General features: G+C 40.6%; 2 protein-coding genes across 16 annotated transcripts in view; both read left to right on the top strand.

The window, feature by feature from the left end:
- Nucleotides 1-12515, top strand: part of mtr (5-methyltetrahydrofolate-homocysteine methyltransferase) — a 32625-nt gene extending 20110 nt beyond the window's left edge. The window contains exons 26-33 of the mRNA XM_074620554.1: nt 430-528; nt 3087-3162; nt 3361-3516; nt 4858-5057; nt 6385-6585; nt 6682-6874; nt 8269-8381; nt 9593-12515. Coding sequence (XP_074476655.1) covers nt 430-528; nt 3087-3162; nt 3361-3516; nt 4858-5057; nt 6385-6585; nt 6682-6874; nt 8269-8381; nt 9593-9682 — 1128 coding nt within the window. The 3' untranslated portion in view covers nt 9683-12515. The remainder of the gene's footprint in view (nt 1-429; nt 529-3086; nt 3163-3360; nt 3517-4857; nt 5058-6384; nt 6586-6681; nt 6875-8268; nt 8382-9592) is intronic.
- A 2343-nt stretch (nt 12516-14858) lies between these two features.
- The window catches only part of ryr2a (ryanodine receptor 2a (cardiac)), a 170245-nt gene continuing 166093 nt past the window's right edge, over nt 14859-19010 (top strand). For all 15 annotated transcript variants that reach the window (XM_074620549.1, XM_074620550.1, XM_074620545.1 and 12 more), the window contains exon 1: nt 14859-15109. In XM_074620549.1, the coding sequence (XP_074476650.1) occupies nt 15062-15109 (48 nt within the window). In that variant the 5' untranslated portion in view covers nt 14859-15061. The remainder of the gene's footprint in view (nt 15110-19010) is intronic.

Genomic DNA, 19010 nt, shown 5'->3' with positions numbered 1-19010 from the left:
GAGGAAAAACTGTCATGGCCATTTTTTAAAGGGGTCCCTTGACCTCTGACCTCAAGATATGTGAATGAAAATGGGTTCTCTGGGTACCCACGAGTCTCCTCTTTACAGACATGCCCACTTTATGATAATCACATGCAGTTTGGGGCAAGTCATAGTCAAGTCAGCACACTGACAGCTGTTGTTGTCTGTTGGGCTGCAGTTTGCCATGTAGTTTCATATGATGCCAGTATCTTCACTCTAGCTTTAAAACTGAACATAAAAACCTAAACATTCCAAGTTGCGTTAATGCTTTAAAAGAATAAGTAGCGTTTTAGTGACATATTAACAAGGCACCATATTGCACCCCCTCCTTGGGGGTCATTAATCTAGATGTTTGAGTCGCTCCAGTTGGATTAGTCCAAACCTGAGTGTGTTTTTTCTCTCTCTCAGTGCTCGCAGCTCCTGGATGAGGCAATGAGGGAGGAGTACTTTGAGGACCTGAAAGAGGAGTATGAGGAGATCAGACAGGAGCACTACGACTCCCTGAAGGTAAGAATGGCTGGTAGGAACGACCAATAAGGCAGGCACTAGAGGGGGTTTTAAACCTCTGGATCCAGTGACCCACAAAGGCAACCGTCTTTGAGGTCAGCATTGCATCCACGTGTCTTGAACTTTTATCTCTAAATACTGGCTGTAAGAGTTCAGCAGCCTCCAGACAAATGAAAACACACCTGAGCCCCTTCACACAGCTGCACGAGGGAAAAATCCACCGGTTCCTCTTTGCATGTTTCAATTCTAAATGACGTTTAAATATTTGATGGTTTCATGCGCTCTTGAGCGAGCACTTTGCTACATATAACACACTGGGGTTTCAGTGCCATTTTATCTTCAATGCACGTACATCCATATTTTCCATACCTTGGAATAGGGGTGCAGGAAAAAAATCGATCCATGTAAGATTCTTACCTTGTCAGTTTCTGAATCGATTCGCAACACCAAAATAAATAGATTTTTAAAAACGTTATTTTGCACAGAAGAACCTTGATCTTGCTACTGATGGACAGTAGTCCTACAAACTAGGGCTATCAATGAATATTGTAAATTCAAATATGTATTTGAATTGTACAAAAAAACAGATATTCAAATATGAAAATGAATAATCGATTGTGAAAGGGAAAACAAGCTGCAGTTGTCTGCCTCACACACTCATGAAACACATGACGAGAGTCACACAACGTCACTTTCATTAACTGAAAATGAAATGTAACATTAGGTCAAGCTGAACGAGGAATAACTCAACAACAACTGTAATGATGGCAGAGAACTCTGACGCAGAGCGAGTGACATTGTGTCCTAGCAGCAAGCGTTACGTTACGTCATGTAAACAAACCACGTACCTATCAGCTGTGAGATCAGACTGGAGACGCGACCACTTAAAAGATGGGTGATTAGTACTTGCTATCTTCCGACATTTGTACTTTTTAAACAGAAAACACACGTTTGATATTGTGACAGGCTTATTTACTGGAAATGACTTAGAATATAGAAACAACAACAAGTACAAAACTTTCGGGTGATCTCCCTCCAGCCAGCTTATATAGGCGAAGGAGGTATCGTATAGATAACTCCTCATTTCAACTTCATGAAACAGCCGCTCCTCGTCCGTTGCGGTGCTTTCAAAGTGAGCGACGGGAATAAACAGAAACAGGGCGTCCGGCAAAAAGTTCAGCTCAAAAAAATACCAGTTTTACAGGGTTATTCAGTTCCTCAGAAAAAAATGCTGCAACCAATTTCATTTATGTAACAGGCAGCATCTTTTATTTTTTGTATAACTTGAACTTGTTATTCTTGAAGTCTCTGAGAATTGAGAAATACTAAACATATTTTAGTAAAAAGTGTTTATTTGTGCAAGTGCATAATTTGTGTCCACATTTTACTCTGCTTTCATGCCATAATTTGCCGCACCGCCTTTATTAGCGCACAGCGGACTGCAGAAGATTTAGCACCCCTTATGTACTTAATCGGGAATCGTTTTTGAATCAAATAGTGACCCCCAAGAATCAAAATCGAATTGTGAGATAACGAAAGATTCACACCCATACTCTGGATTGTATTTGCGCCATTTTTGCCTACGAACAATAAGGTAAGGCCTTGTCACCTTTCAATCAAATGTTGGCGTTACCATGGCAACGGCTAGCCTACTGTACATCTTTCACGCCTGTGTGTCAAAATAAAAGTCCGACATCAGATACCTAAGCATTTAAAATAGAATTATTTATTTTTATTATGTCTTTATTATTATAATAACGAGTAATAAACAAGTAGAAAGCCTGGTCTAGAGTGAAATTGGTAGTCATATGTTTATATAATCATCATAATCATTTGCCAGCTTTTTGTGAAGTGTTTAAATTTGAAGTTGTCAGTATTCATCAAAGTCATTACATAGGGCTCTATCTTACACCCGGCGCAAAGCTGAGCAACGGTCTAGTTTTTGATCGACGCAGTAGTCATTTTCACGCCCAGCGTCCACGTTGTGCAAGTAGCAAATGTACTTGCGCCCATCTGTGCGCCCATGGGCGTGTTGCTCTTACAATGAGGTGGTCAGGCACTTAGTTGGCACATTGCTATCTTGAGTCCACAGAAAGTGATTGCTCCTTTGACCAATAAAAAGCTGGTCTAAAGTCTGTTTATTTTTGACCCATCAGTTTTTGTCAAATTTGCAGAAGTTAGTTTGTTTTTGTTACAAAAGAAGAACATTTACCAATCATCCTGTCACAGAAAAAGAGCAGTTTGCAGAAATAATAGAAATTTCCAAACTGCCATGACCTACTGTAAGTGTTCCAGACCAGCGACCACAACTGTGTATCCAATCATTCTTTTATGGATCACACATTCACACTGTGCCTTTTCCTCTCCTCTGATAATCTTCCTGTCCTAGTCCTAGAAACAAGCTGCTATTAATGATTTGTTCACAGTCGGGTGGATGTGTGTTTGTGCATGCGTTTTAATGTTAAGCATATTGAGTTTACTTGTAAATGAAAAGTGTAATCTGAATGAAATTACCTTGCCTTCGTCTTCATCCTCCGTCTCCGTCTGTGTTGCCTCAGGATCGTCGGTATCTGTCTCTGTCCCAGGCCAGAGAGAAGGCTTTACATATAGACTGGCTCTCTCTGCCCACACCAGGTAAGTTAAAGCAAAACTGTACCACAGATACACTGATGCAGTATCTGTCATGACAACAACAACTATCATATAGCTTCAATGAGGTGTTGGAACAAGCAGAGAATATGTGATACTTTGGTACATTGTGGAAAATGTTGTTCATTTTCTGCACGGACCTTAAAAACCCAAGTATACTCTTTCTCTGTCTTTGTGCTGCAGTGCGTCCTCAGTTCCTGGGCACCCGTGTGTTTGACTGGTACGACCTGAACAGTCTGCTCGACTTCATCGACTGGAAGCCTTTCTTTGACGTGTGGCAGCTGAGAGGGAAATACCCCAACAGAGGTTACCCCAAGATCTTCAAGGACAAGACTGTCGGTACGAGCTCCGCCTCTGTCAGGGTTCTTCATAAATCATAAGTCATACCACTAACATCTATCCTGCTACGTGATATGCGACTCAAATGATGCTCATGCATTTTACTTTTTTTAATAGGTGTTTTATGAATATAAATTGTAGGGCTGTCAACGTGTTAACGCAAGTTCGTTTTAACGCCACTAATTTCTTTAACGCATTAACTCAACTTGCGATTTTAGCGGAGTTTTAACACTAAAGTGAAGATACTGGTATCATATGAAACTAGAAAACCTAAAGAATCTATTGGTACCAACCATGTCATACTAGCTTGTCGTGAAAGAGGATAAATAACGCTCCAAGGCTAAATTTTGGTGAGGAAAAACTGGCATGGCCATTTTCAAAGGGGTGCCTTGACCTCTGACCTCAAGATATGTGAATGAAAATTAGTTCTATGGGTACCCACGAGTCTCCCCTTTACAGACATGCCCACTTTATGATAATCACATGCAGTTTGGGGCAAGTCATAGTCAAGTCAGCACACTGACACACTGACAGCTGTTGTTGCCTGTTGGGCTGCAGTTTGCCATGTTATGATTTGAGCATATTTGTTATGCTAAATGCAGTACCTGTGAGGGTTTCTGGACAATATTTGTCATTGTTTTGTGTTGTTAATTGATTTCCAATAATAAATATATACATACATTTGTATAAAGCAGCATATTTGTCCACTCCCATGTTGATAAGAGTATTAAATACTTGACAAATCTCCCTTTAAGGTACATTTTAAACAGATAAAAACTGTGTGAATAATTGCGATTAACTATGGACAATCATTAATCGCGATCATATATTTGAATCGATTGACAGCCCTAATAAATTAGCAAGAAAAAAACTTCTATTTTTTGAAGATAATTCGATACTGTAGTTTATCATCTTTTCTTCTCATTAATTGGAACAAAATAATCTTATTTTTAACAATGATAAGTTGATTGTTGATTTGGCTCATATTTAAATATTCATATCATTATTCACAAAAATATAAAGATAAAACACTAACCTATTGGATTAACATTATGAAATAGATGTTACTGTAACATGTTACTGGATGTTAACTAAGCTGGTACAATACAGTGTAACTTATGAAAAAGTTTGTATATATTGTGAATGCAGGTTTGATGCTAGTGACTATTGTACAGTTTCTGGTGATTAGTGCAGTGAAATCTTCAGTGACAACATCTTGAAAGCTAAAATAAGTAAACAACTACAAGAACACAAAACCATTGTCAGCATTGAATGACTTCCAGCCGTGTTGTAACAGAAATGAAACCATGTCTGATCTTCACTAATACCGTCTTCCTGCAGGTTCGGAGGCTCGGCGAGTCTTTGATGACGCCCAGCGGCTGCTCCACCGGATGATTGACAACGGCAGTCTGGAGGGGCGGGGCCTGGTGGGGTTCTGGCCTGCCCAGAGTGACGGCGATGACATCAATGTGTACAAAGATGATGTCACTGTACGCAGAGACACCAAGCCCATCGCCGCATTCTGTGGTTTACGGCAACAGGTGAGTTTCACAAACAGTTGCAGTATATTTCATTTCATTCATCCACCTCATAGCAGCAGCTTTGATTGTTGCTGATGATGTTGTGGAGCACTCTGCTGATAAAGAGCGGGTCCATTATTTATTTATTTATTTTTTTAGGTTTTTACTGGGTCTGTTTTTTGGTCAAAGTACGTATGTTCTAGCATCATAATACTATTGTCCTAACCTAAACCCTTCTAAAAACGTTTTCCCATGTGACCTGACGTAGGTTTCTGCATGATGACGTTGCTACATATATATATATATATATATATATATACAGATCACTTTATTCATAGACAGTGTGTATTACCTACAGTAGATGGTGGTCGGTGCGCTCTCAGTTTGGAGAAACAGACAGGAGTACCGGCACTAAAGCTAAGCAACGTACTGCTGTGGACGCCACGTTATGTCTGATCCGAAAGTCACACAATAACACAAACAAACTAACTGATCGATGCAGCGGTATACCAGCAACTCCCGTGTTCTGCAAGGTAAAATTACTGTTTTTATCAGTGGAGTCTGGTGGCTTTTGAAGAGAGCATAGATGATGGCTGTCTGAAAATATTCTACATATAGCGTACACTTAAACTGATTCTTTTTTTAAGTGGCTAAAATCCATTTTTCTGCTGCTCCCGTTCACAGACGCTTTACCTCGCCGTCAGACAGCCCTTTCTGACGGGGAACTGAAGTAGTTATATCACTCTCTTCGAAGCCACCAGACTCCATTAACAAAAACAGATATTTGACCTCACAGAACACAGGAGTATACATACGAACTAACCCTTTCAGTTATTTCCAAACTTAGCAAAGCTAACGTTGACTGAGCTAGTGCTGGCATTCACATTATTCATACGTCACTGCTTTCTGCTAACAACTGAGTTGGCGTTTCCATTTGAAAAACCCGTAAAAGAATGCAGATGTAGTCGACCTTTAAATGTCTGTCTTTAACAGTAATGTATCTTACTGTGGGTGTATTTTTCTGACAGTTACAACAGACACAAATGATAATAAACAGAAACTAACAAAAACAGTTTTAACAATTATGTGACCTTTCCTGTATAATTGTACACTACCCTTGGCCTACTGAGAGCTCATCTTGTAGTTTAAGTCTAAAAAGATTGAGGCGTGGACACATGTAGCATAAAGAAAGCATTCTGCTGCTCTACCACAGGGAGGCATCAGTCAGCTGATGTGTGGTGCTTAGTAGTACTTTGAATTTTTGAAGCAGGTTGGAGCCAGAATAGGAGTTTAATACAAAGTAACATTAACACATTTATGTGTGTGTGTGTGTGTGTGTGCGCTGCAGGCGGAGAAGGACCGCTCCAGTTCAGAGCCCTACCTGTGTGTGTCTGACTTCGTTGCCCCCGTAGACAGCGGCGTGGCAGACTACATCGGTGTGTTTGCTGTGGCTGTGTTTGGAGCTGAGGAGCTGAGTCAGCAGTTCCAGGCTCAGGGAGACGACTACAGCAGCATCATGGTCAAAGCCCTGGCTGACCGGCTGGCCGAGGTACAGTATGGACACCATCCCTGCTGGTATTAACTGTTGCTGCTGCCGCGGCGTGTCTTTTGGTCTCTCTGTTCCAACCTGCTGTCCGTCCTCCAGGCCTTTGCCGAGGAGCTCCATGCCCGCGTGCGTAAGGAGCTGTGGGGCTACAGTACCGACGAGGCTCTGCAGGCCGCAGACCTCCACAGGATTCGATACCAGGGCATCAGACCTGCAGCCGGCTACCCCAGCCAGCCGGACCACACGGAGAAGACCACCATGTGGAGCCTGGCTGGGATCCAGGAGAAGACTGGTGAGAGCACCAACCATTTCATTTCAGTCATAACAGCAGCTGAATGGCTCCCAATGCGGTTGTCTTGTTCTATCACGAGACGCAGGTCGAAAGTTTTCTCAGAATCCTTTGAACGTCTCATGCTGACTCAGCCCAGCTGCTGCCAAACTCATCATATTGTCTCAAGTGATCATCACGACATTGAGAAATTCCAATTTGAACATTTGCAGACAGGAGGGTGGGGGAGAGCTTAAAAGCTGGAGTTTTTTATGTATGTATATATTTATTATTAGAAATCAATTAGCAACACAAAACAATGACAAATATTGTCCAGAAACCCTCACAGGTACTGCATTTAGCATAAAAGAATATGCTCAAATCATAACATGGCAAACTGCAGCCCAACAGGCAACAACAGCTGTCAGTGTGTCAGTGTGCTGACTTGACTATGACTTGCCCCAAACTGCATGTGATTATCATAAAGTGGGCATGTCTGCAAAGGGGAGACTCGTGGGTACCCATAGAACCCATTTTCATTCACATATCTGGAGGTCAGAGGTCAAGGGACCCCTTTGAAAATGGCCATGCCAATTTTTCCTCGCCAAAATTTAGCGTTAAGTTTGGAGTGTTATTTAGCTTCCTTCACGACAAACTAGTAGGACATGGTTGGTACCAATGGATTCCTCAGGTTTTCTAGTTTAATGTGATGCCAGTATCTTCCCTTGAGCCCGCTACAACTCTCTGAAAGATTGACTTCATTAATGTGTTAAAGAACTTAGTGGCGTTAAAACAAATTTGCGTTAACGCGTTATTATCGAGTTAAATTTAACAGCCCTAATTTTTTTTATTAGCGAGAGAGATGACAACAAACAATGGAGAGCGAGATCCAATTAAAGTCCCGAGCCAGATTTGAACCGGAGACGTTGTGGTTCATGGTTGGCATCTTAACCCCTTAGCCGTGGGAGGATCAAAATCAGGTCCTCAGGATCCGGATGTTATTCATATGTATTAGAAATAAAGTTACAATTAGTTCATGTCATGTTGTACACTAAGAAGGTTAGGCTAATATAATAAGACACCAAAGTTAATAAGACCCCAACAATCATTTTGTGGAAACTCGTTACCAAAAGAGACGATTAATTTAAAACGGATTTAATCAAATGAGACTACGAAAGGCTCATAAACGTTCTCAGATAGACTTAAAGACTTTTTCTGTTCAGGCTAATAAAAATCAAGATTATTCCGATTTTACAAGTGTGAAAATGAAACACCGACCTTCTGCTTTTATCTCATTTTGCTACATACATGTGTGCACTTTGACATCGTGTGTGTGTGTGCATGTGTTATCACGTGAGTAGTTGTTTTCTTGGCTGCATGCATGTGTAATAACTGTGTGTGTGTGTGTGTGTTTGCAGGTATTGCTCTGACAGAGTCCCTGGCCATGCTGCCTGCTGCCGCCGTGTCTGGACTTTACTTCTCCAACCCTCAGGCCTCATACTTCGCCGTGGGAAAGATCACCAAGGAGCAGGTCCAGCTAACCATCCACATCTTTAACTGCTATAAATAACGAGAAGACATGTTATTAATGTTAACGAGATATTCACTAATACTATACCATCAAATTGGGTGTTCTAGATGTTGCTGTTTTGCTGACATTGAGCAAGTTGGATTAACAGATAACAGATCTCTTCCTCTTTAACTACTAATTTTACAGATTTAAAACACATTAAAGCCAGGCGGACAATATTATAATATTAATGTAACATTTATTAAACCTTTTATTTAATCAGGAGTAAAAACTCGTTGAGATTAAAAATCTCTTTTCAAAGAGTGTCCTGGCAAAGACAGGCAGGCAGCAGCAAAGTTACACGGTTGCAGACATAAAACAAACATAACAATTGAAAACGAGGACAAAAGAGCAAATTACAGAATGTATGAAAAAACATTCATCAGCATTCAAAACATCTACAGCCAGATGTGCTTGTTTACAGATCTCTTAGAAGCATTTTAAAGACATTCAGTGAGACCAGCTCTCCCAAGTTTCAGGTTATTTTGTAGCTGATTCCAAGATGAGGGAGCAGCATACTGGAACGCTCTTTTTCCCAGTTCAGTACGGACTTTGGGGACTGTTAGTAGGATTAAGTCCTGTGAGCGAAGACAGTAACTTCCTGTACTTTTTTGAAGTATGTAGGTCCGTAGGTAAGACGAAAGCAGAGAAGAATAGCCTTATAAATAAGAACACGCCAATGGTTCCATCTACAGGTGGACAAGGCAGACCATCCTACCCGAGCATACAAAGAGCAATGGCGCGTAAGGGCTTTAAAATTTGTAATAAATCTCAGTGCTCCATGGTATGACAGTATCTAGCGTGCGTAGGCTCTGAGAAGATGCATGCATGTATATAACATCACCATAGTCCACCACAGACATAAAGGTGGCAGCGACAAGCCTCTTTTTGGCTTTGAAGGAAAAGCAAGACTTGTTTCTAAAATAAAAACCCAATTTCAACTTTAGTTTTTTCACCAGCTGCTGAATGTGAGGCTTAAAAGACAGAGAATCATCAATAACAATTCACATTAAAGCTAGGGCAGCTGCAGTAAGTACTAAAAGTAAAACTGGGATCTAAACTGGCATTTCAGTTGAAGTTCTAACAAATATTTTGATGGAGGATTTGCGTCAGCGAGGACTCGGGACACAACATCAGGCTGAACTTGTGTTGTCTCCTGCTCTTGTCTCCAGGTGGAGGACTACGCCAGGAGGAAAGAGACGTGCGTGGAGGAGGCGGAGAGATGGCTGGCTCCCATACTGGGTTATGACAGCGAGGCGTAGAGTGGGACCACTCCAGCAGAGAAACTGGACCACAGAGAAACTAGAACTAACACAGAAATCAGGTTGACGGTCCAACCATTCCACTGTAACTCACACGGGTTCTTCCTGTGGCTGCTTACACAGGGATTCACTGACATCTCATAGTATTTCACTTACCTGTGAAAACACACAACTGTTACTCAACATTTTTACTGTACAATTCAGAACATTTCAGTCCTCTGTGCCAACCGGTTATGACAAACTTACTACCGTTAAACACTAAGCACAAACATACATTGTATGTAATGATAAAATGCATTCCATGTTTATTAATGGAGTGTTACATCACAGTCACACGTGTCTTCTTTAGTAGAAGAACTTCTTTAATAGAAATACTGTTATGTTGCTCTATGTTGAGATCATTATTATTTTAGCACTCATCCACTGGGCTGGGCTGTGCGATCTGTCAAAGTCAGTCAATACCTGTGCCAACATGATTACTGACCGTTACTGAAGCTTTAATTTGCTGATTATAAAAACATGTTTAAAAGATTTTGAAAGGAGCGATACATCAGTGTTTATAGTTACGTTATCTTAAAGGAATAGTTCAGCGTTTTGTGAAAATGAGCTGATTTGCTTTCTTTCTGAGAGTGAAATTAAGAAGATTAATATCAATCTCAAGTCTGTGTTTTTAAGTACGGAGCTGGAGTCCGGACGTGGTTAGCCTAGCTTAGCATAAAGACTGGACGCAGGGGGAACAGTTAGCCTGGCTCAGCCGTAGTGAGCCTGCCTCAGTCTGTGAATTTGTGGCTAAATTGTCTTTAATGTTAAATCCAGCAGTACATGTCCACCAGGTCCAGCGTGGACACTAGGGCAGTGGTTCTCAACCTTTTTGGTGTCAAGTACCCCTAAATTGATACACATTAGATCACAGACCCTCATTTAATGAGACGTACCCTATCGTGGAAAGCACCTGATTGGTCCCTCAAACAGGAAACAACACGGCGGCCTGCTTGTAAACTTTCTGTAATTAAACAGTCCACCAAAAATCGACTTCTGAAAACATTTTAAGCAAGAAACAGACTATGCTAATGCTGAATCTGGTTTCATTTTAGAACTACATCGCCCAGTTCCACAGCTTGGTCCAAGTTTTGTGATCCAGATGCGTCGCGCTCGACGGGCTCATTTGCATAAAGTTTAGATTTTTCAACTTAATGCAAATACAGACGCAACACTCCCATCATGCACTGGGCGACTGCCTCTCTTGCTTTCCATAGGAAATGAATGATGATAGAATAGATATCCGCACACTTAGATATATGCAGTATTCCACTTTATTCTAAGCTTTCGGTCGCTCATACGTACGCTCTGATGAAGGTCTGACAGACCAAAAGCTTAGAGTAAAGTGGAACACTGCATAGATCTAAGTGTGCGGATATCTTTTCTATCATCATTTGGACTCATTGATTTTTCCAGCACCTTAGCAAAGATTAAGACAGATTGAGCGGTTGTCATCCTGCATAGGAAATTAATGGAAAGCGTTGAGGCGCCCTCCGTCATTGGATCTGGTGGAAATGGAACCACTTTAGAGGTGTTGGTAGGTGTAGTTTTGATCTTTGAACAGAACCAGGCTAGTTGTTTCCCTCTGCTTCCAGTCTTTATGCTAAGCTAAGCTAACCACGTCCTGACTCCAGCTCTGTACTTTAATAATTATGATTATGATCAGGAAATATCTGATCAAAGAATCAGTAAAAATAAGAATCTATTCCTACATTAGGTGGCAACTGTCAATACATGATAGTTTTCAGTTACAGTTTGTATACTTGGTAGTACAGAGCAATTCACTTGCACTCAAAAAGTATTGAGGGGAAACAGCTCAAAGTATATTAGATGTATGTTAAAGGATGGGAATCTTTAATTCAAACCAAATCTAATATGTATAAAAGCAAATTAACTACACTATAACTATACCTTAAACCCTGGACAAAGGTGTTGATAAATGCTTGTCTTCCAAATATCACTGTAGTGACTTAAGAATGCAGAGGATCTGTAAAGTAGGACAAATGTATCTATAAATATTAATTATTTTTTGATTAAGCAGTATGCATATTCAACTGTTTCAAAAGCATTCAATCACATACTTTTTCTACCTTGTCCGGACAACTAAACAGTCAAAATGTTACAAAAAACCCCATTTCTGAGTAAATAAGAAATCGAACAGCTATTTGTTTGAGGTTCATGTGTGTGATAAAAACAGAAATAATAATCATTTACAAGCAAAGATGTTTTATGTTATTCTACTCAATGTAATTGCATAATTTATAATGAAATACGGTGCTTTAAGCTCAGTTGTAAAGACTAAAGTGAACCAAGCAGTGTTATAAAGTCTCATCTTCAAATGATTAAATTGGTAAACTGGGTTAACCCTTCGCAACATCTGTGGTTATCAGCATTTTTAATGAACTCCCAGTGTCCTGTTATCCAGCAATAAAAAAAGCCAGCTTTTCACGCACTGAGGTACGACTACAGTTCTCTCTCAACATCCACATTACCAGGTATTGTCAGTGTTGTATTGTGTGTGTAGTATACAACACATCTGCTCATTCCATGATCCTGAAAAATCTCCTAAAATCTTCTAAGATGCTGGCTGAGTGCATTTCACACGTGTCTTAAAAGCCCTCATGTGCTGCAGTGGCTGCTCTCAGTTTGTATGAAACTTTTTCTTAATCAGTTTTATTTTCTTACATTGAAAAAAAGAAGCTATGGATAAATGATGGTGGCATTGCAAACACTGTAAAACATGTAGAACGGTGTTGTTGTTTTTTTGTTTTTGAAAATAAATAATTTCAACACATTTTTCTGTTTGTCTTTCTTTGAGTTTACATCTCCGGCCTACCTTAAAGAAAAACATATTTTGATGTTATTTAGAGGCACTAAACTGTTGTCTAATTAATGTCTTCTGTGGCTCTGGAAGATCTTTGTCAAGTCAGAAAAAAATCCCCCCTAATGATGTCATAGTGATGTCATCTGAGGTTATCTCAGCTTGGGCTTTAAGACTGCAAATTTAATAGAAATCCTATTTCTCAAATGGGGGCCATGGAGATTAAAATATGTGGGCATTTACCAGACAGGAAGGGCCGAACAAAGCTAGTGGTTGCATTATGTGAAGTGTAGGACACATATCCATACTACCATACTATTTAATATACCAGAAAAATATTTAGTATGTCCCAATATGCAATGCAGTATTCCAAAAATACCAGGATGTCCTACTGCATCCGGTCACATTTTTGCAGTTTGGAAGCCAGCATGCTTTTCCGGCTGTTCTGACCCACAATCCTCTGCGCAGCGTATATATGACCAAGAAGGTCAAAGTTCAAGGCGAGATGTTATGACGAAGTATTATGTCCCAATTGTATGCATACTGCATGCAACAGTAAGTACTTTGTAAGGGCAGCTGCAGTATGTACAAAAAGTTAAAAGAAAAAGTGAGAGATTTGGAAAGTAGCCAGTATTTTTGGAGCTTCGCCCATAGAGAGGTGAAGTCCCGCCCCTTCTGTAAAAAAAATATGTACGGTAGTCAACGGCGAGAATATTTTTTTTATCCCGTTTGAATTGCACCATAAATCGCACATATGATGTTTGTCTATTTAAAACATAATTTTGCAAGTTAAGAAAGTCGCAGTTTGTTGTAAAACAATTGACTGTGAAAATACGTAATTAGAAAGACGACACACCCAAAAGTCGTGTAGTAACGTAGCTAGATAGTGTTGTGCGAGACGAGAGATGTAGTTCACTGAGCTAAATGATACTACGACAAACTGCGACTTTCTTGACTTGAAAAATTATCTTTTAAATTGACAAACATCTTATGTGTGATTCATGGCGCAATTCAAACGGGAACAAAAAATATTTGTCTCTACTTATTGACTATAACGTACATATTTTCTCCAAAATATGCCCCATGGTGGTCCACAGGAAGGGGCGGGACTTCACCTCTCTATTGAGCACCTTTAAAGGTCCCATATTATGCTCATTTTCAGGTTCATACTTATTTTTTCTTTCTACAAGAACATGTTTACATGCTGTAATGTTAAAAAAAAAACTTTATTTTCCTCACACTGTCGGCCTGAATATGCCTGTATTTACCCTCTGTCTGAAACGCTCCGTTTTAGCGCATTTTGACGGAATTGCGTTGCTAGGCAACAGCTTGGGTCCATGTGTACTTCCTGTCATCTGATGCCATTCACATACACTGCAACCAAGGCCTATGGAAAGGAGGCTGGGTCACGGGTGGACATCGGTCTTGGGGTGTGGGGTATAACACATGCGCAGTGTAACTGAAGCTGCAGTCGTGTGTTGCGATTGGCTCAATTTCGGCGAGTGCAGGCCAGATTTTACTGCGCATGTGTCATACCCCAGAAGATATGATGCGTGTCCCAGCCTCCTTCAATAAGCCTCGACTGCAACCAGGAAATAAACTGGGACACATTTAGAATGTTTACGTTTAAAATTGTGTCAAGGGTCTAAATATTGTATATTTGTGACATCACGAATGGGCAGAAATCCTGACAGCTTGTTTCAAATGCAGAGTTTCTGAATACGGGCTGTGTGTATTTCCCTGTGGATTGAGCGTTTCGATACTTTCACAGTATTTATATAGGACTTAAGCCTGCTTTATTATAAAAAAAAAACATGAAAATCTCCCTTTTTTATAATATGGGACCTTTAAATAAATAAAATAGAAAATAAAATCTACAATTATATACAATTGCATTAAGGCATTAAGGACTCATTACTTGGTGGTTGAATTTTAAACGTTCATGGCGGAAATGAGCTTCCATACCTTTATAATATATCCATACCTTTTTTATAATATGGGACCTTTAAATAAATAAAATAGAAAATAAAATCTACAATTGCATTAAGGCATTAAGGACTCATTACTTGGTGGTTGAATTTTCATGGCAGAAATGAGCTTCCATACCTTTATAATATATCCATACCTTTTTTATAATATGGGACCTTTAAATAAATAAAATAGAAAAAAAGATACAATTTCATTAAGGCATTAAGGACTCATTACTTGGTGGTTGAATTTTCATGGCAGAAATGAGCTTCCATACATAACCGGCACACACACAGAGAGAGAGAGAGAGAGAGAGAGAGATTGGGGGCGGGCGGGGAGGAAAGCAAACTGCTCGCGCACACACACTCACACTCGCTCACACCTGTGCAGCTCCTCCCTCGGTGAGCGCGCGCCATCCAATGAGAGACGCCATCCACACAGTGCGTTGTTGGCTTTCTCCGTCTCAAACACGCATACACCGCCACACACGCACACACACAGCCTGGTAGTCCACATACAGAGCACGAGCATCTCCGCGTGAAAGCTTAACCATGGCCGAGGGAGGAGAAGGCGAGGACGAAATCCAGTTCCTGCGGACTGTAAGTTTTTTATTTAATGTTGCTCTGCAGCCATCAGTACCGGCCGCTGCGTGCTGCTACTGGGTGTCACTGCGTCTTTCTGCTCTCTCTCTCTCTCTCTGTGTGTGTGTGTGTGTGTGGGCAGTGGGGAGTTTACCGCATTAAGGATGACAGCTCCTCCAGATACTAGTCATTGGTCAGTGAGTCTGCATCATGCTGACAGACAGAGGACTCAAAGGAGACATGGAGAAAGGAGAGGTGTGAAAACATAATGACTGACACAGTAAGACATGGAGGAAGGTGTTTGTTAGCCGGTGGAGCTGCTGTCATGGTTGTCCTGTAGAGAGGAGAGGAGTTGAAGAGGCAGGCAGCATGCAGACTGTGTGTGTAGCTGCTGCTGCTGGTGCTACTGGTGGTGTGTGTGTGTGTGTGTGTGTGTGTGTGTGTGTGTGTGTGTGCGCAGTGCGGTGCAGACTGGCAGCATGAAGTCTGCTGCATCTGCTTCACTTCACTTCAATTTAAGCTGAAGCTGAATGTCACACTTTCCCTGTGTGTGTGCGTGTGTGGTCATTTGTGTGCTATAATGAAGTCTTATTGGACATGAGAGGAATGTGAATTCACTGCACTTGAGTATTCATTTTTAAAGGGGAGGGAATGGGGGGGGGTGGGTCTACACAAAAAAAGTCTTAATATGTATATAAATATGTATGTACATATAAATTCAAATAAATAAAAGCCTATTATCGTAGCATTTTTTTCTGCCAGAGAGCTGAGATGGTTCCATTGTTACCAGTGTGCAGCAGCATCAGTATCATGACCGCAAGAGGAAGGTTGCTGCAATGCTATTAAGATGCCACTGCTATAAAAATCCTTCGAGAAACAAGATGAAACTATTCCACTGGAAGGAGATGTTGGAATTAAGGTGGTATTCAGGATGCATTTAAAGCTGTTTTTTTTGCAAACAGGAAATAAACTGGGACACATTTGGAATGTTTACGTTGTGTCAAGGGTCTAAATATTGTATATTCGTGACATCACGAATGGACAGAAATCCTGACGGCTTGTTTCAAATGCAGAGTATATTGGGTCATATATCGATGTGTAATGTGAGAGGAGTCGCTCGTAGTGACAACCCCACAGAGAATTCATCACTAACCCTGCAGTTCCTCTCAGCTCTATACAGGGCGCTTTGGTATCTTTCAGCTCATTGTTTTGGTTTTATGGACACAGCTGAACTGTTTTGGTTCAGCCTCACTTGCTCTCAACCTCAACCCTTTGTCTACTAGCAATAGTAGGCTGGTGTTTTTAGTGAAAAGGCTCAGATAAAACCCACAGTTGCCAAATGGGGACGGAAGTTACACTAGCTGTTGAACATAGTGGAGCATTTAGCAGGTTAAAGAGCCACATAGAGCTAAAAGAGAGTGAATATTGGACTCGCATTTATCAGGTGAACACTCAAGCTCCACTCCTCATGAATAATTGAGCCATATGAGCCTATAAAAGCCCTGACCATAGACTGTATATAAAGAGGGACGACATGACAGCTCCCCACAAGGTGAAGCCAAATGATCTTGATCACCCCCTGGTGGCTGGTTGCAGTATAGGTCAAAAGTCAAAGTACACAACAAAATTTAGTTTCTGTCATTTTAGGTAGTTCTTATCACACTGATGTGTTAATTTTTCTGATAAGTTTGGTTTTAATTAGTTGTTTGATACCATAAAAAGTAGGGTTGGGACGGTACACCTATCTCCCGATTCGATACTATCACGATACTTGGGTGCCGATTCAATATGTATTGCAATTCTACAAGTATTGCGATTCGATGACGAATTTTTTTATTCACTTTTTTAACACTAAACCATGGGAAAAAGTTGAATCATACACTTCTAGGGACTTTTACTTTTGGAAAATATCTAAATTAATACAGTAAAAATGTTTGATTTTCAGCATTAATGTAGTCAGAAATGTCCTGAAGTCAAATATATCAGTCATTGTCATTATTTATTAAATTTTTTCCAGCAACCGCCATTTTCTACCCTCGGTGCAACCGGCTGCAGTTTGTTTTGGCTGACGGATACGGAACGGATCTGACGTCAAGTTACTCAGACTACAACAATAAAAGCAGTAACTTCCTTTTACCTCCGCATAGCCTCATAGGCATAGCCTCCACTGCCCGATCACTATACTGTGCAAGCTATACCGTGCAGTCTATGACTCTCATCTGATCATTCAATACACGGATTATTTTATAACATGGCCATCTGGAATGAAGCTAAGTGTTGAGTGAGAGTAGTGTGAAAATGGTCGGCAAACAGCGCTTTATTTCATGTACGTATTATAACAACGGCTTGTATATCCGCTGTCCTCGGTCTTCCTGTTTCCCTTTGTGAATGACGAATACAGACTACCGCCACCTGCTGGTGTGGAGAGTTATTTCCTCTCACGCAGGTGCAGAACGTATGTGGTAGTTGTCCGTAGGTTGTAGTCTTTGCGGTGTGTCCGAGTGCAACTTTTTGTCCAAGACATAGTTGCCGCTAGTTCTTTGATGTCGGTTTGGTGTGTCTGGGTCTTAAAGGCAAATATGTCAAATGTGTGATTTTCTCATTCAGAATCTCAGAATTGACCTTGCAAGATTAGGGCTGATTTAAAACAGTAGATGGAGTGTTGAGCCATTTTCAACCATGAAATGCCGATTTTTATAAATTTGGTAAAATATGTCAATATTAACACCGGCATTGATGTTCATCACAGTTCAGTCATATCTTTATTACTTAAAACATGTTTAAATGTGCAGTTGCACTTCAATAGGGATGCACCGACACGATACCTGGGCTTTGAGTATCGGCCGATACCGAGTACCGATCCAACACTAGTGTTTTATTAATCAGCTGTATGCCTCACTGTGTGGAAGTGACAGTGTCATTCTCTTATGTGTAAGGCAACATCAGGCTTGACTGAATTTATTTAATGCATTAAGGCAACTTGCAATTTTTAGGTCGTAGCAGGCTCAGTTTTAAAGTTAGAGTGAAGATACTAGCATCATATGAAACTAGAAAAACCTAAGGAATCCATTGGTACCAACCATGTCATACTAGCATGGCCATTTTCAAAGGGGTCCCTTGACCTCTGACCTCAAGATATGTGAATGAAAATGGGTTCTATGGGTACCCAGGAGTCTCCCCTTTACAGACATGCCCACTTTATGATGATAAGATGCAGTTTGGGGCAAGTCATAGTCAAGTCAGCACACTGACACACTGACAGCTGTTGTTGCCTGTTGGGCTGCAGTTTGCCATGTTAAGATTTGAGCATATTTGTTATGCTAAATGCAGTACCTGTGAGGGTTTCTGGACAATATTTGACATTGTTTTGTGTTGTTAATTGATTTCCAATAATAAATATTTACATACATTTGCATAAAGCAGCATATTTGTCCACTCCCATGTTGATAAGAGTATTAAATACTTGACAAATCTCCCAGAGATTGTGCGATTAATTTGCGATTAACAACAACAGATGACAGATGAATCCATTATTAAAAGAAGGCAGTCATGTCAAAATACCATTTTCTCAATAGAAATGGTAAATTTCATGTTTGAATATATGGAAATAAAGACTTTGTTGTAGTGCAGCAGAGCCTAAAACCAAAGCTCCCAATTTACGTTCCAGAACTTGTAGCTCTGGGTTGTTACTGAAGTAAAGAGATCTCTGATACAAGCAGCCCAAAAGTTTCCTTCATAGGGTGTCTGTGCTCAGACATTCAGAAGGGTCTCAGAGTAGAACATTTTGCAATAGTTGATGTAGTTTGGTTTCATCTGGATGCCTCTGAGACGCCTCCCCCCCCCTGGGTATGTCCGACTGGGAGGAACAGAACATACTGGAGGGTTTAAATATGTAGCCCAGCCTTGGAGCTTCTTGGTT

This window comes from Sebastes fasciatus, chromosome 20, assembly GCF_043250625.1.
Source record: "Sebastes fasciatus isolate fSebFas1 chromosome 20, fSebFas1.pri, whole genome shotgun sequence".
In the NCBI taxonomy this organism is placed as follows: domain Eukaryota; kingdom Metazoa; phylum Chordata; class Actinopteri; order Perciformes; family Sebastidae; genus Sebastes; species Sebastes fasciatus.
The sequence above is the reverse complement of the archived record's forward strand: the minus strand, read 5'-3'. Positions and strand labels throughout refer to the sequence as shown.